At 37.0% G+C, this 24,693-nt stretch overlaps 1 protein-coding gene across 3 annotated transcripts in view; it reads left to right on the forward strand.

The window, feature by feature from the left end:
• LOC136348661 (pancreatic triacylglycerol lipase-like) overlaps positions 1-24,693 on the forward strand; it is a 44,820-nt gene that overhangs the window by 15,533 nt on the left and 4,594 nt on the right. The window contains exons 1-8 of one of the 3 annotated variants that reach the window (XM_066299669.1): positions 8,732-8,984; positions 10,910-11,284; positions 11,338-11,492; positions 11,822-11,932; positions 16,124-16,276; positions 17,973-18,110; positions 19,527-19,614; positions 19,913-20,048. In XM_066299669.1, coding sequence (XP_066155766.1) covers positions 11,146-11,284; positions 11,338-11,492; positions 11,822-11,932; positions 16,124-16,276; positions 17,973-18,110; positions 19,527-19,614; positions 19,913-20,048 — 920 coding nt within the window. In that variant the 5' untranslated portion in view covers positions 8,732-8,984; positions 10,910-11,145. Of the gene's footprint in view, positions 1-8,731; positions 8,985-10,909; positions 11,285-11,337; positions 11,493-11,821; positions 11,933-16,123; positions 16,277-17,972; positions 18,111-19,526; positions 19,615-19,912; positions 20,049-24,693 lie in introns of those variants that run through there. The other 2 variants (XM_066299671.1, XM_066299670.1) reach the window with 2 other exon arrangements.

Below are 24,693 nucleotides of genomic sequence, written 5' to 3' on the forward strand. Positions count from 1 at the left end.
ACATAAAAGCGTAATTTTTTTTTGTTTCTAAATATGTACTTTCCACATAACATAATTTTTTTCTAAAATCATATGTATCCTTTTCATTTCTTATTTAAATATGCTTTTTTTAGATCTCCCGGTATTCACGCACCTTTCCGAACCTAATATCGGCCCACCTACTTGCGGCATTTATATTTATTATGTCCCGGAATACCAAATTAAAGTTGATAAAGTGCCAGAACTATAAGAAAAATTCGAAGTGGTCAACAAAAAACAAATCACGTGAAGACAAAATCAACACTCTCTTCAAATTTGAGCAAAAATGCGGCAATTTTATATTTTATGTTTATTGTTAAGATTCCGAGCATAAGAAACATATTGATAACACGGCCGTTCATGCGTAAAACTATTAGAAATTTTGTTGATTCAATTTAATCGATAAATTATTCTAAGAATGAGTATTTCACATATCATAAAAATCGTCATAAATTCATCATAAGTAATTGTTTTTTTGGCTATTTTTTGGTTCCGTTTCACCATATCTTTCACGCAACGAAGTGAGAACTTTCTATTAAAAACTCGATTTTATGGAAAAAGTAAATTATAAAAATTACAGAAAAATGGCATAGTGAAAGTGATTCGGTTTTCACACGGCGAATTGTTCTTCCCTAAAGATTCGCAAGTAAGAACAAAAAACCACGTGATTTTTTTGGAAATGTGTATAGGTCGACAAGTAACAACTTCATTCCACACTTCGTATATGTCCTATGCAGGTCCTTTGTTTTAAAACGAATCACCCGAAATACCTTTTAACTCTGCGGAAACCTTGATTTGAAAAAAAAACACGGTCACGACATTATTTGTAGAAGCAAGTTTATGCGTTTAAGAGAAGAAAGAAGTCGAGGGGTGTCGGATCCAGTGATCTTGCTGGCCATACTACGGAATCTCGCCAACCGATCTATTTATCGGGAAATCCTGGTTGAGCCACGCTTTAACCAGCAAAGCGTGCACCATTGGAAATTGGAGATCCTCCCTTGACATCCTCATTGAGTTCTAGTTCCATTTTCATCGTTTTGGTTTCATAAAGATCGGAGAATGAGCTTTTTTATGATGTTTTCTCAAAGCGCCAAGGACAAATGCTCGGTCAAATTGTCTTTTTGCTTTAAATTGTTTTATATTAAATCCGCCCGGAGGTGGAGAAGACCAATGCACAAAGAATGAACTTTTTCAAAAAAAACTCACTACCGACTAGGCAACTGATAAAATGTATATTTTTATATATTTTTTTATCTTTCAAAAGGGGAACGTGTAGATATTCTCACGGTAACTTTTATTATTTATATTTCCTGCATGTCTCATATCACATGTTTCGTTAGGACTGAATAACCAGGAAATGGTAAACACTATAAATACTTATAAACGGCGATCATGAGGCTGAAACCTCAAGTGAGAGTTGAAATATCAAAGGTATATTTTATATAAACTTATGTGCTATCTATTATCAGTGTCAGATGTTTGATGGTAATAATGTACGAGTTAATTAGCGCCATGTGTTTACGGTTCACTACATATATACAGGGTGTCTCGAAAATATCCCCACAAAACTCTACCACAGATTTCTGAGGCGAGAACATGACTTTGCCTTGATCCTAAGGTGGACGGTTTCCAAGCTTCAGGACGTCAAAGTAACAACAATAATAACTGTAATATACAATAACAATAGCGAAACTTACTAAAAGTTGATTTTTTTTTACAAAATTAAATATACATTTTTTAAATAATTTAAAATGTATTTTTCAGTTTTTTTGACTTTTTTGGCTTCAACTGTACGAACAAATATTTACTTAAAATTTTTTTTCAAGTCGTGCAAGGAACTTTAAACTTCAAATATTTCAAGAAGAAATGCCCGCGGGGACTCATAGCAGCCGGTCCTTCTTCATCGAACATGTAAGAAAGCACAAATTTAGTCAAAAATAAATTTTATACCGGGTGATAAAAAAATTACGCCCTTTTAAAAATAGTTCAACCAGGGCTGAGAGCGCTCTCTGCAATACGTATCGACAATGTAGCCTGATTCCAATGTCTTAAACTTTTAATAAAAACCTTCCGATGCGACATTTTGTTCAAATTTTTTTTCATTTTTTAATCGTCACTTTGAAGTCCCGAATTTCGAAAATCGTCTACTTTTGGATCAAGGTAAATTGTACCAAGTCGTGAAGTTTTCGTTTCGGAAATCTCTGGTAGAATCTCGCGCAGATCTTTTAGATGCACCCTGTATGTGTATCGTAGTGTGAGGTTTTCTTTAATGACTACCTGTTACTCATACTCTTTTCCGCTCGCTCGGTCCGAAACTAAATGAGGCCAAGTAAAGGAAATAAAAATGTGTACAGTGCGTTACTCAATTAACTACTTTATCATTATTATTATGAACAGGTAGATCTAAGCATTAACAATTTGATATTTCAATAGGTTGTTTTCCCGCCGGCAAAAGAACAATAGCAAAATCTACTGAAACGACGCGTTTTCATTGGTCCCATGATTACGTCATGGTTTAACTCATCCGCACATTACGTCATCGTTTAGGTTCATCTAAATGTTTTGTAGATATGTACCGAGTGATGCCGGATCCAGACCACCTTCGATTTCCATATAATCAATATAAGCCACGTGAAAGTTTTGCGTCTTTAAATAAACATTTTTGACCGTTGTCGCATGGACGATAAGTCGTTCTTTACGTCCTCTTTCTACATCTTGTCGGTCTTTGGTCAGTATCTTATTTTCTTCCAAATGATAATTGGTGAATTTTATTGGCAATAATAGATGGAATGATTCTGACTGGTGTTGGTAGCCAGGCGATGGGTTTATAATCTAAAGGATTTCAAGTATTTCCATTCTTCGGTTTAAACGTGCGTCTCTCCATGATAATTGCTGGTAGTAGATTCGGACGCTGAAGTGTTTCGTTTAATCGGCAGATTAGGCACTAATGGGGAGCTGCAATCTGTTTATACCGAAAGCAGTCACGTAACCTCTTGACCCTCGTTGCTCATTCAAATTCGCACTCGGACCAAATTTATTTTACGGGAAGTCAGATGTTCATAAAATTTAAATTTCCCCTGATATCATTCATCATTGCGAGCGTAAAAATACAAACGGTTTGCTGCCCTTCTCTCCCCTGACGGAGTTGTGTAGAGATATGTGGTTGAACTCTAGAGACATATACAACCGAGTGGTGTGGAGTGGTTTTCAAGATATTAACGGAAAACCGAATTTTACGAAAAAAATATGTATCAAGTCAAATATTGATGATTTATTCAACTCTCTTAGCGCGTCGGCTACCACTTCATGAAAATGATCAAAAAAGAATGATATTCTCATGGAAGTTCCCATGTTCGCGAAAACTGATTTTCCACAAATGCGTCACGTGGCACTCAGCGTGGTTCAACAATGCGTTTTTAAATCCAACTGTCTTATGGGATCGCGGGTGGAAAGGGGGGTGTTGAGTGGGGTAATTCAGATGCAGTTTTAGTGTGTTTCTACGTTCCCAAGAATGACATGTCACAAATATTTTTCTTGCGCAGAGTCCACTTTAACGTTTTAGTTCGTTCGAATGAGAAACTCAAGGCAAAAAGGGATTCAGGACGCAGATAAGTACAGGGGGGGCGCAGAGAACACATACACTAAAATTCCGTTTTTCGTTAATGTCTCGGAAGCCACTATGAAAAAACTCATAAGAACTAAAGTTGCAGTCAGGGAAGTTTCCTACAAAAAAGTTTGACGAGCTTCTTTCATACGAGCGATAGTGCCAGCTACATATGCTTCTCAAGGTCCAACACGAATCCTTCCATGAGTGTAAAGTGGGAAAAAGTGCGGTAAAAAGTTTGTCTATTTACCCTTCCAATAAAGAGCCGAATTTAAATTTTTCGAATATATGATTTCCCGTAGAGTGATGTTGACCTGTGAAGTGATTTTGCACCGTGATAGGTTCGCAGCTCTAGATTTCAGCTCCGATCCGCGTAGAATTCGCGCCAGTTTTTGGATCGGCTCTTTACGATGATAGAAGAACTTGACCTGGTGGTTCCTCATGAAACTGTATCTCTCTCTATTTTTGAGCGTGCCCCCCTCTCTCGTTTGATTCCTCATTAATGAGGATCATGGAGTAATGATAGAGAGTCCGATATCCTCCCTGGCAACCTCCCGCGAATGTACCGCTCCCAACTGGGGGCGACTCTGCCGCATGGGAAAGTCACACCTTCAAGCAGTTCATAAAACCACACTGCCACTTACATTATAATTATTCCTTGTTGTTTTCATTAATTTTATTATTATCATCATCATTATTGTTGTTGTTGTTATTTTTAATTGTTGTTATTATTGTTGTCTGTTGGTGCGCGTTCTGTAAGTGCGGGATTAAGTAGCTACGGCTTAAAGGCAATCACTTCCAATATGCAATCAATTGGTTGAAATATATTAATGAAAATCAATGCATAATGCCTGTGTAACCGTAAATTGGAGTGCTGCGAAACAACCGCACGTACAAATAGTATGCTATTGCCGGTCAAATTATATAGACTATGAAGAAAGTTACCTATTCATACAGGTACAAGACACAAATGACCGTAATTTTGAAAAAGGACTCAATCCTTTATATACAAAAGCTATACAGCTAAACCAAAATTACTTAATGGAAGTATGTAATACTTTTACTTTCCTAAACCATTTGCAACTGCATGCACACAAGACGGAAGTATGGGCCGTTAGTGTTCTATAGCGACTTCCTATAATATAAATATTATATTAATTTATGGCAACTAGTATAATTGTGCCGGAACAGTATAAAAACGTTGCAAACTGTACTTTACGAACATTACAGGAAACGAGCTAGGTTGTAAGGTCAAGAAAGGAAAACAATGTTATATGCTACGAATGAAAAATTTATATTTGCTTTTGGAACAGATTGTTTATAGATGAATCGTTCGGGGTTTGCAAAGAAACGTTCTGTTTGATTGAGGAATTATGCAATGCACGTCGCAATGGGGCTTATGTAACCATTTCATTACGCTTAGAAGATGAATATCGGGAAACATGACTGGAGACAGGTACCTAACAACAAAGATAATAAAAAATTACGACGACGGTTCCTAACCTAACGAACCCACGAACGTTGCAGCGTAATAAGAAGTTGGACGTAGAGATGCGAAGATTAAAAAATATCTATGAGGAAATGGAGATGGCGAAACATGAGCTAATTAATTTAATTGGATTAATTACGTCAAAAGTTTCCCGAGTTGCTGCGAAGCAGAAAAATCTCCAAATTTTCCCGAAAAATTTTACCCTTTTGTGCAAGGTGCGCCTGAACGGAGTTCCATAAATTCAGTCACGTGCTCCAGGTCCCAAAATATGACGCAAACTTCGTATGAATGAACCCCGAACGGCGCTTCGTTTTCGATATACAGGGTGTCGAAGATTGGTGCCTGGGGATGACTTCTTGTTAGCATTATCGAAAAGCTGCAGGATAAATTGATGACGTTGTTATTAGACTTTATTACAGCTTTTTGCGCTCTCTCTGTGTCTCTGCAACCGAAGCTGCCACGTTTTTGCAGAGGCGAGTAATAATGGGGGAAAGTGGTTAAAAAGTATACAAACCTCGTTTTACTTAACTTTATGAACGATTTTAAAGGAAAAATAGTAAATTTTTAAGTATTTACATGAAAAAGTTTATCCGATTTAAAGTTGAAATCTCCAACGGTTTTCAAGAAAATTGAAATTTAACAAATTAGTGGATCCTATGTTTTGTTAAATAAATATCAGATTTAAAACCCAATTGACCTCGAATTGAAACAAAACAACATTTTTGACCTTTCCGTGCATGTCAGGATTTATTACAATCAATTAGAGTATTAATGCAATCCGGTGATTTTTTGTTGTCACCAGAACGGTGTTTGAGTACAATTATTATTAAAGAAAACGGATCCAAAAGAGTTTAAAATCTCATGTTTATCTAATAAAATATTCCGGGTGATTTCAGCTAAGTGGCGCAAGTAAACATCTTCAAATCGAGAAGATTTACAAGAAAAATGTTCAAATAATTTATTTTTTTCATTTTTGAGCGCTCAACTTTCACGCTTTCATTTTTTTTCAAGGTCAGTTTCACCTGTTTCACGGGATCAACTTTATTTTTTCTAGACTGAACGCCCAAGTTTTTTTAGAAATTCGAATTTTTTGTGGACAGTGAAAATGTTTTTGTTCGAAACAAAACTTTTGCTTGAAAAGTGATAAAACTCATAATAATATCAGATGCAAAAAAACTCTTATCTCGGCAGTGCTACAGGTAGGTGTATCCACCGTTCTTTTAAATCTCAATTTTCTCGAAAACTCTTATAAATCTCGATTTTTAACAGCAGTCCCAGTTTTTCGACAAAACTGCAAAATTTTGCATTTTTCCTATAAAATCGTCTTTAAAAATAAACACAAAAGTTTATGTACTTTTAAAACACTGTCCTTTTGTATTGCCGGCACGTGGAAAAATGGAGCAATTTCTTTATTAAGATTCAGAAAGAGCTCAAAAATTATAATAAAGCACAAAATTACATTAAAATATCTCAAAAAATTTCGAAAATATTAATTTAAAAAACCATCCTCCGAAGCCAAATTTCACGCCCTCCATATCGAAAATGCAGCACCTTTCAATGTATATTTATATGAAGTTTTCGTCATATTTTTGGAGCTCAAATACTTGGTTAAATTAATGGCAGTATGTTCGGAGACACCTTGTACGAATTTCTGTAAGTCTGCGATGGCTTGCAAAAGAGCCTCGCTCTATATTTCGCAGACTCACAACGTGCAGCACTCAAAACCTACATATATGTATAGAACCCAAATAGGTGCTCAAAAAGATCATTAAAAAAAAAAATTCTATTCAAGGGCACATTCACACTCTTTCTCGAGTAAATGTTGAAAGCACAGTTAACAGCATCTATCTTTCTTTTAAAGCACGAAATTTGTTCAGCAGCGAAAGACACTCAGTAAATTATACCTTGACCAGGCGAAACTTAAACGCACTCTTGGATATTTCGTGTATTTTTCCAGCAATTTAAAAAAAAAAAAAAATTGTTTTCGGGAATTTATGGTCACGTGAACATATGAAGTGATCGATCCGTGACATTTGATGGTCATTTGTACGTCAATGTCATGTCATTTCATCGTTCTACTGTCAAAAGGTAACGAAAAAATTACGTTTTTTAAGGTCACATTGCTATTAGAAAATGTACCGGAAAGGATTATGTAGGTAATATGACAGGTGTCTTCTGTAGATTTACTGAAAAATGGCAAGATCCAGCTATTAGCAATTTTTTCATCCTCAATAGCAGTATGCAAAGTGAATTATTCCTGCTTATATCATATGTTTACATTTAACCACTCGAACCCATAAATATCTCGAAAACAAATCCGACCGGTTGACAGAAAAATTGCGTAACCAAATTGGAAGGCGCCAAGAAAGTACTTTCGTCTCGATCAAATCGTAATTAGGTATTGCACTTTAAGGTGAAGGTGCTTGCAGACATTCCAGCACAGAAAGTACTGCCAAAGGGCATCTCAGAGCGCTCCCCTGGTATACATAATATGTGCCATGTCAATGTTGTTTTTGAACCAAATGATCAAGTTACATAATTGAAGTTTTATGTCATTAATATTTGCTTATATTTGGCCTGATTGAATAGCAAAAATCGTGAGATAATTGCTATTTGTAATTCTACATCATATCAGACATTCGCCTCGATATGATTTCGTTGGATTGACGATATGGGCTTTTTCACTCGTGTCTTTTCAAACTGCCGGTGTAACAGTGAAGAAAACGATTTTCTTAATTAATTTAAGAAACAGTTATTTCAGCACAGCACAACACGAGAAATGTCACAAACCAATTTTTACGAGCTGAAAGTGTCGCTTTGCATTGGAGGATTTACCAACACATACCAAATCGGGAGTACTCGGGGGCAGAACTGTTGGAATGTGTAATTTTAAATAGCACCGCAAACCCTTCAATTTTCCTTGGATCATAAGGAAAATCTATAATACTTTTTAATGTGCACATTTTCATTTCCAAGTTTCCAAAACGTGTCTGTTGAGGTCGATTAGTAAGAAAGGAATTGAGTTTGGACAAGTTAGAATTAGAAAAGGTCGGAGCTCGTTCGCCGACGTAAATGCGGGGAGCTAGTAGAACAGAATCAAATCTATTCGTTTTAATTTACCCCCTAGCCATTTGTGAAACAAAGAGCTTTCAAGCAAGAATCTCTTAAGCTCGAATTTACGAGCGTTAATTCTGAGCGACCACTCCTCACAAATCAATGGAGCAAATCATCGCAAAACCCTTCACTTTCGTTACTCACAATTACCAAATTCTTTTTACGAACATTCCGAAGTGCATCAGGTCCTCCAAACCAGCCTGAAACGACCTCGATAGAAAGCTTTTCACTGCAGCACTCATTATTCCCTTGCGTAACACTACTTTGTTTTTGATGTTGAGCTCCTTATGTAACACGTTGAGACTGTTGAAGCGTGACCACCTTCCAGTGGTTTGTAGGTTATTTGTTTATGTGTGTAGTTACCGGCAGTAATTCATCTCTAATTAAAAAAAATCCGCTCAAACGTTCTGTTGCTCGATAATAGCTGATCAGGTGTCATTAATTCGACAACGCTGGTTTGTAAGACATGAAAGGTAAATTAACCTAGTGGTAGTACCAGGCCGCAATCCCCGTCATTTTCGGTTGGTACCGCGAAGGAAGTAGTGGATGGTTACTTGCGCCTACAGTCGTCTGTTCATGCTGTGTTGTCGATGGCACTGTCGATAGTACTGGCTCCGGAATCGAGTTTATTGGGTCATCTACTGATCTCGGACAACTTGTGGTCCTTTGCTTGAAGGGAAAAGTTTGCGTAGTGAGTTAGTGTACGCGAAGAATCGTTGTTCTAGTGAATGGGAAAACGTACCTTCTGCATCCTCCACTGTAAGCTTCCCAATTCGTAGCGCTTGGCGAAAGCTTCCTAATCACAGCGTTCTTCTGCACCGCATATTTATGAGGACTTAAAGCTCATAAAATTTCAATGTGGTGTAGTGAAAAATTTAGCATGTAAATAAATTGTTTAATAATTGGTCCAAGAAATCGAGTGATTTGGAGAAGCTTGACGCATTGAGCAGCAACGAATGAACAAATTTATGTTAATAACAATTAACTCAACAATGCAGAATTTGGCATTCCTGTCCTTGACCTTATGATTTATATAACAGTATAAATATCAGTCTCAAATAAGCCAAGTAAATTACACATTCATGAATATGCAGAGTATTTTTTCCTTTAAAGACATTTTAGTTATTATTATGGAACAGAATTCCCCGGCTTTTTGCTATGGTAGAGACTGATAAGATATCAAAGCCAATTCCGGCAATTCCTTTATAGCAAGTGATGTGTTTATACTTTCACGTTTAGACCAGATCCTATGCATATTTGTCTTATTTTTATCATTTTTTTTTTGGCTACTGAACTGGTTATAACCCTCCTCCAACATTTTTTTTGCAATTTCAAAATGTCGGATAAATGCAAAAGGATGTCGAAGCGAAGAAAGCAAAGTCTGTCCATGATGCTTTTGGATCAACCGCATCCACGCAGTTTCGACATACTTCCACAGGTTTGGCGACCGACATCACCAATCATTTTTCCCTTGACTTTGTAGGAAAGCTGTTTTTCATCATTTTAAATATATTTTGAGTAGATTGCTTCCCGATGAACCTCCAATTAACGCAACGGCAATTTTACCACAAACGAACTTCCATGGACACAGCGAAAATGGAACATTGGCCCGACTCTCCATATATGTAGAAACCGAAGCTTGATGTTAAGTTTATCAGCAGAGAATAATTCGGGCCTAATACTACTCCCATACAATTTTGGAAATTTTCAGTTTATCCGACGTTTTTCGAACCTCAAAACCGTAGCTCATTGTTTTGGATATCCTAAATTTGATCCATTTGCTGTGCTCACAGTTATTGTAGAATGAGCCACCAAGTTAGAAAATAGGTCAGGAAGCTATTATGTTATTTCGCAGGTAGAAGGGTCCGTTAGAGCAAAATAATAGAGATGGAAAAACGGTTTTTCTTGACGAACGAGAGGAGTTTTGCGCAAAATGTACTTTTCCGCATTATTGCGGGAAGATCAGGCGGTTTTTCCCCAAGAGTAATATTAACAGACAGTTTCCGGCACGGATTACCAGACACTCAGACATGTGTTCATCAAATGGAATATCTAAAGTCACGGCGTTCTTGTAGAAAAAAAGTTTGCAATTCTTGCGCAGCTGCGGCCTTGACTGTTTGCAAAAGTCCGCTTCGGGTCGCTCGTCCAATGGCAGTCACGTGCGAGAAACTAGTCCTTTCCGCACTTGTTAGGAAAATGACCATTTGCCGAATCTTCACGTCAATTTTTCGATGGTGTCCAGCACCATCTGCCGTGCATAAAAAAATCGAAAAAACAAGCACTTTCTGGCTCATCACGAAAATATAAATGTCCGATTTTGTCTCTATGTTTCTTTGGGCCACTATGATTTTTTATGCGATAACTCATGAGAAACTGCCTCTAGCCCAACGTCCCGTGTATTTCTGATGCAAAGCTATGCGATTTCTTTGTTATACTCTCTAAGTCTTTATAATTAAAAGGTAAAAACGAAGATAAAATCCCAGCAATGCTCATGTGCTGCAACCACAAGGATGGTCACCAATACCATCTACTTTTGGAGCAAATAACCCATTAGTAATCCTCATATCATTCAACTCGAGTCCGATTAGGCAACTCGTAATAATAAATGAGCAGTAGGAGGTTTTAATCATGAAAGTGTGAATGGAATTCTAAATCATTCTAACCGCATATTTCCTTCGTTACAGGTGTAGTTCTTCAGTAGGCGCGTGACACAATAAGTTTCCAGATATCATCGGAACATCGCCAAGTGAATTTTAGTGGTGATAAGTGAAATCATTCCGTGGACATGGTCAAATAGAATTATCGTAATCCGAAGGCATTAGTGCAGTGGAAACTTTAAGCGGTTCTTAGAGGAAAGGACTGGGACTGACCAGCCTCAGTCCACCGAGTCTTATGATTTCTGGAATTTTGAGGACGGATAATGGTTGTGTCATATGTGCAACTTTTCAGTGTAGTTTACCTGGTCACTGAACTCTGTTTTGCCGGGATCCTTGACGTGAACTGGTCCAGATCGGACAAAATCGGCATCGAAGTCAATTTAAATTTGCCGTGGCTGCCATGTAAGCCTTCAAAGTAACGTTGAAAAAAACAAGCATTCTTCTTGCGTTTTTAGTTGAAAACGAGACCCGATGCTACGATGAACTGGGTTGTCTCAACATTACCAGGAGTTGGTATCACTTGATTCACCGCCCCTTCAACGTCTTCCCCTTGCCAAGATCTGTGATAAATACTAGGTTTATATTGTATACCAGACTGAACCCTACTGAGGTGAGAATACTTCGTTATTAACCGATTTATTCTTCGTTTAGATTCTTTTAATGCAAAGTTATTAGCAGTACTCCTTCAACGAAGGGAGGAGTACCCGCTAGTCTCCAATGCCCTGAGTAACATCTGGAGCGAGTTTAAGCTTCTGAGGAATGCGTTCTTATTGTGTGGTTGTCTAGTGGAGAATATATGCTTAATAGAAGCGATTAAAATGAAAACTTCGCTTAAAGTAAATGTAAATAGATGATAATACGTGTTAAAAAGAGAGCTTAAGATGTCGCTTGGGTCATTTCGTGTCGCCGAATATTCGTATGATCATTTGCTGTTTCCAGGGTCAACTACTAAAAGCCAAAAATGACTCCATCGAAAAATCCAACTTGGACCCTGAGAAAAAAATCAAATTCATCGTTCATGGATTTATAGACACTCCGCTTTCTAACTGGGTAAGTCAACTGCATTCTTTATGTTCGTTGTGAAAAGATAATTATTATTTTGCAATGAAATCATCATGTATACAAACGCACACAACATGGTTTCACATTTTTCCTCACATTCGCTAAATTTTATGACTATCAACATAAAAGTGTCATAAACACATACACAACTGCCGCTTCCACAGCCATAGGGCAAACACATTATTTAAATTTTACAAATCCTACGATCATTATCAGGTGAAAGAAAAAGTAAACTTTCCCTGTGTGGCAAAACCGTTTATTGCCGGATAGGTCCGGCAATGAACTTGGAGAACTCGCGGTAATGTGAAAATTTTAAATAATTAGGGATTAACTGCTCTTTAGTGTTTACCTCATGCCTTCCAACGAGAACCGGTTTAAGTAATACGTTGAACAAAGTCAAACATACTGATATTCGAGCTTGTGTACAACAGAGCTACGTCGCTCAGCGAGTGACCAGACCTCGTCACTCAACAACTGTGGGTTGTTGGTATTCCAGAAAAGATACAGGAAAGTGTATCTCCTCGGGAATTCTTGCCTGTAGCGAGTGGCTCCAAACTAACCTCCCCCCCTCCCGACAAAAAAAATATAAATAAATAAATGAAAATAAACAAAGACTGTTTACGAGCACAAAATTGAAAACAAACCAATTTCCTATCAACAAACAAGTTTTTTCATTCTGTGTGTACTACTTAACTGATTTTGTATTGTGTTTTTTAGCAAATTTATCTTGTTTTTCTATTTTTTTCAAAAACTAACCGATCGATTTCTACTCGCAATACATGTGCTTTTGAAAGAGCTTTGCTTTGAGGCGTCAAAAGCTCCACGTTCAAATTTGAAAAAATCGACCGTTTTGTTAATAACAATTTGTTAAATAATTAACGGGGGAGGAGGGGGTAGGATCGGTCACTTTGAACCCCAATTAAACGGTGGCGCTTCCGGTAGTAACTATCGACTGTGTTGTTTCGAGTGTAACGCCCGAATTTTTAACAATTTTCAGATTTCTCATCAAATTTTAACAGTGATGTAACTGATGTAAAGCGTTTTATGTCTTAAACTTGCAGTTTCCCAGTTGCACCGGAAAATTTTCAATTTATGGCAGCTGCAAGGTACCCCCAGCCGCTGCGAATTTTGGAGTTGCCGTTCTCAGACCCAAGGGGGCCTAATAAGCCACATTTTGACGTCTTCCAATTTCGCAAAAAGCCATCCACCACCTGCATTCTACCAAAATTTCGTGATTTCGAATCTCAACGACTTGCTCGTTCCAAATGGGGCGCCCCGTAGTTTTAATTCTAGAATTTAATTCTGTATCAAATACTACTGGGCTTCCCTACGCCGATTCTGGACAGGCTGGATCAGTGCACAGTACCAATTTCCCGGTATATAAATATGCCGGTGTAGCTCGGAAATGGCAAATTTGAGACATAAAGTATTTTACACAAACTGGCCTTGAATGAGAAATCTGGAAGAATTAAGAAATTAGGGGGTTCCATGGAAAATGGCGAAGTTTGTAGCTACTTTCGGTGTGACGGGAAGGGCCGTCATTTACTTGGGTTCAAAGCCGATTCTAACTTGAAACCAATACACTCATTGGACCACAATATTGTTAAGTAAAAAATGTTTTAATGAACGGGCTGCGTGGCTCACCCTGTATACGACTATATTCGCCACGTCCTGTCTGCTGAAATACCATTACGCCTGAATCGCATTCCTACGTAACAAATCACGTAATAGAAACTCGGACCGCTGTGTAGGGGCCGAAACAATTATTTTGTATTTTTTATTTTTAATTAGGCCCCATCAGCCATAAACCGTAGCCTACGACTATGCTCATGAACGTTTTAATTAGGTTTAAAGCTTCCTATATTCCAAAGCGTGAGGCTAGCAATGTGAGGTAGGCTGTTAGGTCGTGGAACAAAACCGATAATTTAGTGAGACTGTTCTATGGTATTACGTAAGTGCATTCCGGAGGATAAAATTTTTCAAATTGCCCCCTTGGTATCAATTATGGAACAGTTTCGCCCAAATGCCGGCTTAACAAGTTCTGCTTCAACTCAATTGGGTCTACCATCCACGTGCTACTACATAGTTTGGAATAAAGGAAGCGTTTCATTCTCATGTTCGTCATGTTCTTTGATGTACTGTAAATTAAATCGGCATTCCAATAGAGCCGATTCATTGGGCAAACATGCATTTAATTCGACGCACAGTAGAACATGCCAACTGGGCCGACCGATCCCAGTCGATTGTACAGGGTATCCAAACGAAAAGTCCCACCCCCCTTTAAATTTTTAATCTATTAAAATGGATTTTTTTTTCAACAAAAAGGCTTCAAAGTCCATTTAGATTGCCACGATTGTCAGCAGCCTTACACAGGGTGTTTAATAAACATGTGCCAACCCAATATACAACAATTAAGCATGACTTTTTTTACATGTTTAAATTCTGCGTTTTATTGCCAATTCAACGATACATGTCTGTTGGTCATATTTCAAACCTTTTAATTATAATGAAAAGAAGAATGTCAAGTATAATAAATCATATCAGTCGAAGTGATATGATGACGAAATGCCCGGGAAATTTGGAAAAAAGATATCGATCATGTGTTGGACATGGTGGAAGAAACTTTGAACAGTAAAATAATAACAAAAAAAAAGGAATAAGTTTATTCCGTCTCATTGTCATTGCATTCAGTTTCATTTAATTTCAGCTTTAATTATTAATATTCCTTAAACTCCTGATGAGCTGAAAACCAAATATTGGGTTTAGAAGATAAGAAAAATAAAAAATACCTTTAGAAGCATTTTTCTCCTACTTCAAGTAAATTGACAAAATTCGGCATCTTTCTTCTTCAGTACATACCATTTCTCATAAAAAAATGTTAATTATAAACGCAATAAACTATTGAATGAGACAAACCATAACAATGGCAATAACAAAAACAAAACTCGCAGGGAGTTAGATCTGCAGATCTAGGTGGCCATTGCAGAGGGGTTGACATTATCAACAATTTTTTTTTTCGCCTAATGGAGGCTCCAAATCGAAATTCAATAAGAGATTAAAAAAAAAGTTGCGTAACTGACCGGGAATTTCATTAAAAAAAACCAACCGTCTGCACGAACGAATAAAAAAGTTCTGGCGTTTTTAACAGTCGACCTTGTAGCAATCGACCACTACCCCTGGTGATTTTACCATAATAAGCCCCGTCGAATGTGCCCCGAGAAGCAGAAAGATTATACACCAAATTTCGCAGCAATCCATTAAGCCATTTCCAAATTATGTGCAAAACTTTAAAAAAAAATGAGACTAAGAGCTTCTTTCTCCAGGAGACAAGTTCGTATATAAGTATATCGCCGTGAATCGATATATTTTTGACCAAGGAATATGTGGTTAAGTGTTCACCCCTTTATTCTGGGACACCCTGTATATATATATATATTATTGAATTCGTAATGAAACGCAGAATTTAAATATGTAAAAAAAGTAACGTTTAATCGTTCAAAAAATGAAAAATTTGGTTGGCACACGTTTATTAAACACTTTGTATAAAACTGCTGACTATATTGAAAAACTACACGAACTTTCAAGCACCTTTTGTTAGGTTTTTTTTTCTATTTCAATGCATTAAAAAATTAGAGAGGGGTTGGGACTTTACATTTTGGTACAGAGCTTTTATTTCCCTCACTCAATGCAAACTCTATCCACATTCTTCAACGACACATTTTTTTACTTAATTTAAGACGTAGGTGTACATGACTGATTTTATTTATATTTTATGCCAATTCCCACACCGGATGATGACCGAAATATGAAAATTTTCGAAAATTTTCATGAGACATACTATAAAAACTGTTTTTTACAAACGCGGGAAGGTCATCAAGTTCAATCCGGCCAAAACGGTAAATCAAAGTGCTACTGCTGACTGAACTTTCTATAATAAATTTATTGTCGCTGGTTCAGGTTAGTACAGGTCAGTTTGTTCTCCCTAGGTTTTATATTTGTACGATGAGCTTTGTATCGTTCAATTTCAATTATTGTTGCTGGGTTTGCTTTGTTTATTCATTTGTTGTGATTTAGGACAAGAAAGTTTGATGCGATTTAAAATTTTCTCCAAATTTAGATGTAAATTTTACATAAAAATGAAAGCAGTCAATTTATTTGTGATTTTATCTTCCTTTTAAGGTGAAAGATATGAGAGACGAACTTCTGAAAGCAGAGGACGTCAATGTGATTGTTGTAGACTGGGCAGGAGGAAGTCTTCCTCTCTATACTCAGGCTACTGCGAATACTAGACTCGTCGGTTTAGAGATAGCTTACCTTATTAATTATTTAATGGTAAGTAAACAAGTTCGCTGCCATGTTATTCTCTGATTTCTTGCGTTAATAAGACATGGGTAATCTAAAATTTGATTTCTCTATAGCAATGCCAAAAACCGAAAAGAGGCAACTTTTGCGAACTCAGAAGTAGCTGGGTTTAGAAACGAAATAATGCTAAGAAAAGTTGCAGATTTTCGAATTTTGAACACGATGCCGTCGAAAAAATTACGAACTGAAACAAGCAAATTATTGAAGTTTGAAGTTATGCAACTTCGCAGATGCATTTCCGTGGTTGTGAAGGACCTTTTTTTTAATTTAAAACACAGCAAAAAGTACCTTATTAGGTCTTCTTTGAGTCCTAGAAAATTGATTCCGAAATTAGATTTAATTTAAAATAACGAAGTTATACAGGGTGTTTGAAAAATGTGCGGCAATGTTTAGGGGGGTGATTTCTCAGATCATTTTACGAAAAAAAGTTCTTATAAATATAGGGCCAGAAATGCATTGTTTCCAAAATACAAAGTGTTACATTTTCTTTCAAATAACGGTTTTTGAAAAATAATTCAAATATCTTTTGAACCATTTTCTAGAAATTTGGTTTTTTATAGAAATAAAGGGCTGATTTGGCTCTAACTAGATTAGAATTACTAAGTCCAATGGCGGCAGAGAGGGACACCTTACCCAAATTTATCGATAAAATAATGTGCCCCTCTGATTTTAATTAAATTTAGATATTTTTTTTGAGATGAAGCAACTAAAAATGCAATTTTCGTCACATCTTTCTTTGTTTACGAGATAAAGAATAAAAATCATTTTATTACGCATACATTTATCATATATAATTTTTTTTTTTTAAATTCAAGGGCTTATTTATTCTTTAAGGATATTTTGTGCTTTGATGATTTTTAAAAAGTTCTTTGTTACGAAACTATTATTTAAAATAAAAATATCAAAAAAAGTCATTAAAAAAAATTTACCCTTTGCATCTCGGTAACAACATATTTCCGGACTTATGTTTATAAGAACTTTTTTTGTTGGAATGACCCGACAAAGCACCCCCTTAAATGTTACCGCATCTTTTTTAAACACCCTAGATATCGTCACACTTTGTGAAGTTACCCTGTACGTTGGAACACAATTTCTGGAAATGCATCTTTATATGTATTTTAATTCTGGAGAAGAAAAAAATTGTTAATTTTGTTGATATAGAAGCTAAGAGAGTCTGGTGCACTATCGTAGGACCCTGTATAAATTTTAAAATTTGTTTAATTCTATGCAAATACATGCGAAGTAAAAAATAAAACAGATATTACTATGCTTATACTAGTAATATTAATTTTAAGGCTCAAGACCGCTAATTGGCAATAAATATAATGGGCGCATTCAACTGACAAGGCGTTTAAGTGTTAATGGTAGCGCACTAGTGATCGCAGGAAAGTACTCATTAACACACGTCTAATTTATCCAAACAGATAAACATCATAACATTTTTATCTTAGAAATATTCATTATAGATATTTATCTGATCTCCATCGAGTGAAATACTTTCCTTCAAAGATAGCGGATTTTAATTGAATCATAATAAAACAACATTTATGCCTATCTGGGTATTTGCAATGAATGTGGCCCTAATTCCCTGACAGGTCTAGTCAAAAATGGGCCATTTCGTCCTACTTTGGTCTTGTTCTCTATGTAACATTCGGTCTTGTTTCAGAAAAATTACGATTTGGAGTCGAAGAACGTCCACATAATAGGCCACTCTTTAGGAGCACATACAGCTGGCTACGCGGGCAATCTAGTTCCAGGATTGGGAAGGATTACTGGATTGGATCCTGCTGAGCCATACTTCCAGGTGAGTATTAATTTAAAGTTTTGCTACTTTGCTCGCATCTTGCAAACTGTGTGATAGAAGAGGACTATTCGGAAACTTCGCTGACCATATAGTAGGCTTTTATCCTTTGAAGAATTTACGTTTGTATTCAGGCCGTCCAGAATTTGAATATGAGATATTTTAGCGATTCTGGAGAATAAAATAATGAAAAGGTTCTCAGAGCCGCGCCCCAAAAATTGCTTCTTAAGGACGCTAGAGCCCTTCAAAAGGGGCACTCTGAAGATTTTTTTGTTGGCAATATTTTCGAAAATTTGAGCTAAAATTATGAAACTTGACGTATAGTAATAAGTCGGAAGGGAAGGGTTGTTTGCCATAATTGCCGATTTTAGTCAAGGGCGCCGCATAGAGAAGGTTACCTGCGTCAATGTTGCCCTAGCTTCTTTGCTCGTGCCACTTCTTAATTTTTGAAATCAAACGACTAAATTGCAAATATTTTTAAGTAAAAAAGATTTTTTTATTTCGTCTCGTTAGGATAGACCGATTAAAAAAAAAAAAAAAAAAAAAAAAAATGGCCCTTTATAAACTAAAGCACGATTACATGGGCATCGGTATCTGCGAAGGGAAGAATTAGAGGACCCACTGAGATGAACGGAGGTCACTTTCAACGTTTGTTGTGAACAAGTGATAAATCTTCATTAATATTAGTCTTGTCATCGCTGGCTAATAAAAAAATATTTCTATTACAAGGATGCCTACTACATTTAATAAGGAGCATTTCGACGTCCATGTAATCCTGTGCCGGTCTACAAATGGTTATTTCACTGGAAAACGGTGTAGCTCAGCTATTTATGATTCAGTAATTTGATTTCGGAAATGAAAAAATTTGAAAAGCAAAAATGCTTGAGCAATATTTGCGCAGCAGACCCCCCGTGAGTGACACTCCCGGCTAAAATCTGCAATTATTAACACAAAAAAAATCCTTCCAGCTTACATTCAAGTATACCGAATTTCAGAATTTTAGGGAAAATCGTATCGAAAATATTGCAAAAAAAAAAAAAAAACTTTCAAAGTTTCCCCTTCAAGGAGTCTAGCCGTCTTTGAGAGGTAATTTTTGGGGTATGTGATTATAGGAATTATTTTGCTATTTCAATCTTTAGAATCACCCCCCAGAACATTTCCGAACACTCGGTACTTTGCGCACCACAGGACCGGAACCCGTACTAATCTAAATCTAACAATGATAAAATCAACTTTTTGAAAGTTCAACTGCTTCGAGTAGAAACAGACTTTCAAATTTTCGTTCAAACGCCGAGGTATGAGTTGCCATGTGAAAGATCTCGTTTCAATCACTACTTGCAAAGTCCGTTTTATTGTATATTCAATTTCAATCACTCCGAACGAGATCGTGGTTTTACCTTACACGACATTGTATTGCAGGGCATGCCAGCCAATATACGACTAGACCCTTCAGATGCTGAATTGGTGGACGTGATCCATACTGATGGCAAGGGCATTATTTTCTTAGGTATTAATCGTTTTTGATACGCATGTTCTATAACAATATTGTGTGAGTATCACAGATAACGACCACAAGCGATTCATCCATTAAATGCAAAAATGTTTTCGAAATCAATATTGTATCAAAGAGCACAACTTGAAGTTGAGCGTGCGCTAGATTGAGAGGTCATTTTTGCACAATTCATCAAGAATTTCCATTCGCCACTGGGAAATCCTGTAGAGACAATCATGGTATTTTTAATGGAATCATAAACGCACGCCATTCCTGTATTGCACTCAGTATTAATTTATACCTATCTTATTAGGTATGCATACTCCGTTTTTTGCAGGGTATGGAATGTCCCAACCTTGCGGCCATTTAGACTTTTATCCGAACGATGGCAAGGAGCAGCCTGGGTGCGATATTACGCAAACCCCTTTAGTGCCTTTAACACTTATAAGGTAGATATGAAAAATCAATACGTATTTACGTTACAGTTAAATAAATCAAACACTTGTAATTGTCGGTGTGCTGCAAAGACATACAGGGTGAATCTTAAAAAGGGGGCTTCTTCTTGACACGACATAGACCTCGAAGAGCTAAACAAGATCTTTATACAACATCTTTTCAACATTTCAATAGCGTCTTGATGTGAGAATTTTTAAACGGCCAATTTCCTAATGGATGGAATTGGGCAATGAAATGGCCCTTCAGATCGCCAGGCCTAAATCCGTGTGATTTTTTTGCCATGAGGTTATATAAAAAGTTCGGTGTTTACCGTTGAAATTAACACGGTGGCAAAGTTGCACGAACAGAAAGGAAACGCCGCAGAAATAACTCGAGGAAAAAAACCTCTTCTAGCAACATGTACGGAATCGTGACTTGGGCGAGCGACAACGCTTACAAACGAAACCAATGGCGACAATTGCGAACGCACTTCGCGGCCAGGCCCGGACTGAAGGTTTTTCCATGTATTAAAACTTTTACACGCGCATGTTTCGATTGTTTTTTAGATTTGGAAAAAAGTGTTACATAAAGCTTTCGCCAGGCTTCTTGGGGCGTACGTAGTGTTGGAAGGAAAATCTCTTTCCATCTTTTGATTTGCGGGACGTGGAAGTTTTAAACGTACTTTTTATTTTTTCCTATAGCTGTGACAGTGTCCGAGACATTTAATTAAAATTTCGGTATGTGAAAGGGGGTCTCCAAGTGGCATCGATTTGCACTGGGGACGTATACGTAGTTTCCATGAAACCTTTTCGACGTGAGTCGCGTTTGAATGACGATAGATCGGGATTTCCAGACCTGACACACGGTCTCACGTGTTTTCAAACAAGTTTATGAGTACTTCGGCATGCAGGACTGGACGATGAGGAAACTTTGTCTTCATCTCATTTTTCGCAGTACCGATGCAACGCACAGACGCGCTTAAAGTACATTTCAACAGGACGTTAGGACTTCTACAAAAATAAGTAGCTCTAATGTATTTGTCACGACTCAAAGCTTATCCATTACCCTAATGCCATTTGATTTTTTTTAATCAGTATTTTTCCGCAAGACCGACGAAGCTAGAGTGAGTTAATCGGGATATATTGCGCTATCGCCATAGCGCTAATCAATCAACGCCTGAGGTCTCACCTTTTACAGCGTGTTTCTTAATCGATGGTCAAAAATGAAACGGGTGAATCATAAGCTTATTTCAAGATAAGGGCACTTGCCAAATTGCTTCCATTTCGACTTACAGGGTGCAGATGTTTCATTTTTTTCGGATTTTCATAAATTCCTCAGTTGTTCGTGAAGATAATTAATACAAAATTCGTAGCAACAATAATTTCAGCATTGCGAACAAACTGAAATGGCAATTGTTTCAAATACTCTACATGGTGTTACTTCTTCCAGGGCGGGTCTCAATATTTTACATTTTTTATCACGTTATTAGCTTTTATTCGTCAACTTCATTTAGCCCCTTCTTCAGGGGCCTCTTCAGCTTTTTTGAGTTAGAAACTACAGTCTGAGTGATATTTGCAAAAATACCTAACTACGTTCGTCCCGATTGAAATACTTCTATACCAGTGGGCACTCAAGAAGAGTTAAAGAATAGAATTCTAATGCTCGTCAAACGAAATACATCTGGAATTTCCCACAGGTAATCCTCGGGAGCACGGGTAACATGTTATATTTTGGTAAAAGGACATTTTCAGGAATCACTTTGATTATAATACAAATTAGCAGTTTTGCTTTTTGCAAATATCTCTTAAACTGAAGAGGCAGGAAAGTTAATAAAAGGCATAAGGGATTAAGTGCAGTTAATGAATCGAATCTAAATAACAGGTGTGCAAAAAGAAACTGAGCAATGAAGTTATATGCAATGAAAAAACATGCTTAGACACGTTCAATTCGCCTGCAATTGTAAGCAGGTGTTGTTCATTTATGACTTTTTATATGATAAAAGTTTCAGTTGCTCAGGAGCTGTAGTTCAGTGCACAAAACGTAAATAGAGACATGGACATTTCCAAGCAATATTTGAGAATATCAATGTTGTTCTGTTTTAAACTGAAAAAAAAATGCTGCTGAAACAACAGAAATGGTTAATTCGGCTTGGGGAGGTTGGAAAATCCATGCCAAACTGAAAAACAGCTTGCAGAGCAGTTAGGAGTAACTCAACGAGCAGTTTCAGTTCGGTCGCATGGAATGGGAAAAATTCAAAAAAAAGCAGGAAAATGGGTTCCTCGTGAGCCAACCGAAGACAATAAAAATCGAAGAGTTGACATCTGCACGAACTTGCTTTCTCGGTATAAAAGAAAGAATTTTCTGCATAATATTATTACGGGAGATGAAAAGTGGATTTTGTGTGACAATCCTAAGCGCAGAAAACCGTGGGTTGACCCAGACCAGCCATCCACATCGGTTGCAAAACCAAACGTTCACGCCAAGAAAATCTTACCGTGTGTGTCTGGTGGGATTGTAAAGGAGTCATTTACTATGAGCTTCTGAAACCCGTTACAGCTGACCGTTATCAGGCCCAAATGATGAAATTAAGCGATGCTCTGGAGGAAAAAAGACCATTTACGGGCCAAGGGAGTCGGAAAGTGATAATGCTCGTCCGCATACAGCTAAACCGACCCAGGAACTCATCTTCTCGTTAGGCTGGGAGATGCTCCAGCATGCGGCGTATTCTCCAGACTTGGCTCCTTCCGACTTCCACTCGTTCAGATCCGTGCAGTCTCATTTAGCTGACCAACGATTCTTTAACGTTGAAGATATACGAAAATGGCTCGATAACTATTTTTCGTCGAAACCACTGAGCTTCCATCGCGAGGGCATCCATCATCTACCCAGTAAATGGCAAGAGATCATGGAGAGTTATGGAAATTATTTTGATTACTAATATTTTCAATAACTGTGTTTTTAATGAGGCTTAATTCCACCAAAAAATGCTCAGTTGCTTTATACGGGGTGTCCCACAAGTGTTTCATTATATTTCAGTGGGTAATAGTACATTGAAAAATAACATGACTCCCTATATAAACCATATTCCAATAATGCTTCATTAAGAAGATACAGGGTGTTAAACTTTATTTAAAAAATCTAACTTTTATTGATATATTCAAAACCGTTTGAGATATGCAAGTGAAATTTGGCATGTTTTGAGAGTTAATGTAGACGCATTTATTTATGCAAAAGGGCTATTTTTCGTTTCACCAGTGACGTGCGTACGGACACCTCTCGGCACATTTTTAAAGAAAAACATGGTGCGCCACTGCTTTTTATCAAAATAAAAATTATTTTTAGAAGTTTAATTTCATTTAGAAGAAAAATGCTCACTTGACTCTTTTTCGTCCGACCTACCGTTTGCCAGTAAAAAATTGAATACCGTCTATATGCACGATATTCTCTAAATGGTTTTAATAACATTAAGTTTGTTTTAAATATTATTTATTTGCTATAACATTATAGAAATTGTTCAAATCGGTGGCCATTTTGTTCAATACATAATTGAGCTCGCCTGTTCATTGATACTCTGATACGTTGAAATATTCCAGGTGTGTTTCAAGTTTAACACCCTGTATCTTCTTAATGAAGCATTATTGGAATATGGTTTATATAGGGAGTCATACTATTTTTCAATGTACTATTACCCACTGAAATATAATGAAACACTTGTGGGACACCCTGTATATTGTAAAAAAACTTCTGATGTAAAATACTGAGAAGGAACACGAAAAAACTAACTCCCTGTAGGGTATTTTGGATCGTTGCTGTTTCAGCTCGTCGACGATGCAAAAATTGCTGCAATCCTGAGTTAATTGGCTTTATAAGTAACGGAGAAATTCGCGAAAACCGGAAAAAAGCTAGTTCAACACCCTGTAAACGAAAACGGAAACAACTGGGGGCACGTCTCGATATGAAGTTTTTATCTTAAAATGAGTTTGTGATTGACCCAATTTGTTTTTCATGATCTATGAGGAAACACCACATAGCCCGCGCCATTCGCTCACAACTCCGTACGTTTTTGTGACGAATTTGAGTGAAGCATGATCCGCTGAGGAAATGAATAAATTTTTACGCCCCTCGTTGGTAACTTCGTTACCTTCTAATGTTTCCACGTGTTTTTATCGTTTTTTGGATGTAAGGAGAAATTGCTATGGAGTAAACCTGAACGCGAATCCGTCCAGTTAAAATAGAGCCCGAAGCGATTTATGTGTACCTGATAAGGGAAAACGTGTTTTTCTTACAAAAGCGTTTCAAAGTCGATCAAGTGGAATTTTCTCGTATCACAAAACACGAGTAACACACACACACACACACACAAAATGCATGCGGCATTCGGGTTAATTTAAAGTTCGTATGATTCTGATAGAACTTTCTACTTTCCTGATAATTGAGGTTACATATAAACCCGAGCTGCTTCTCTCTACTTGTTGACACTCTTAAATAAATAAATATATTCCCACACTACTGCTTACTACCATTGATCAAAGCCATAGAGGAGAATAAACATAATAAATCCCCCAATAAAAATTAATTCACGAAGAAATCTATCTTGCCATTTTACACCATTGAATAACTACTGAACTCGCCTCAATATTTTACGAGAAGAGTTTTACT

This window comes from Euwallacea fornicatus, chromosome 34 (assembly GCF_040115645.1).
Source record: "Euwallacea fornicatus isolate EFF26 chromosome 34, ASM4011564v1, whole genome shotgun sequence".
In the NCBI taxonomy this organism is placed as follows: domain Eukaryota; kingdom Metazoa; phylum Arthropoda; class Insecta; order Coleoptera; family Curculionidae; genus Euwallacea; species Euwallacea fornicatus.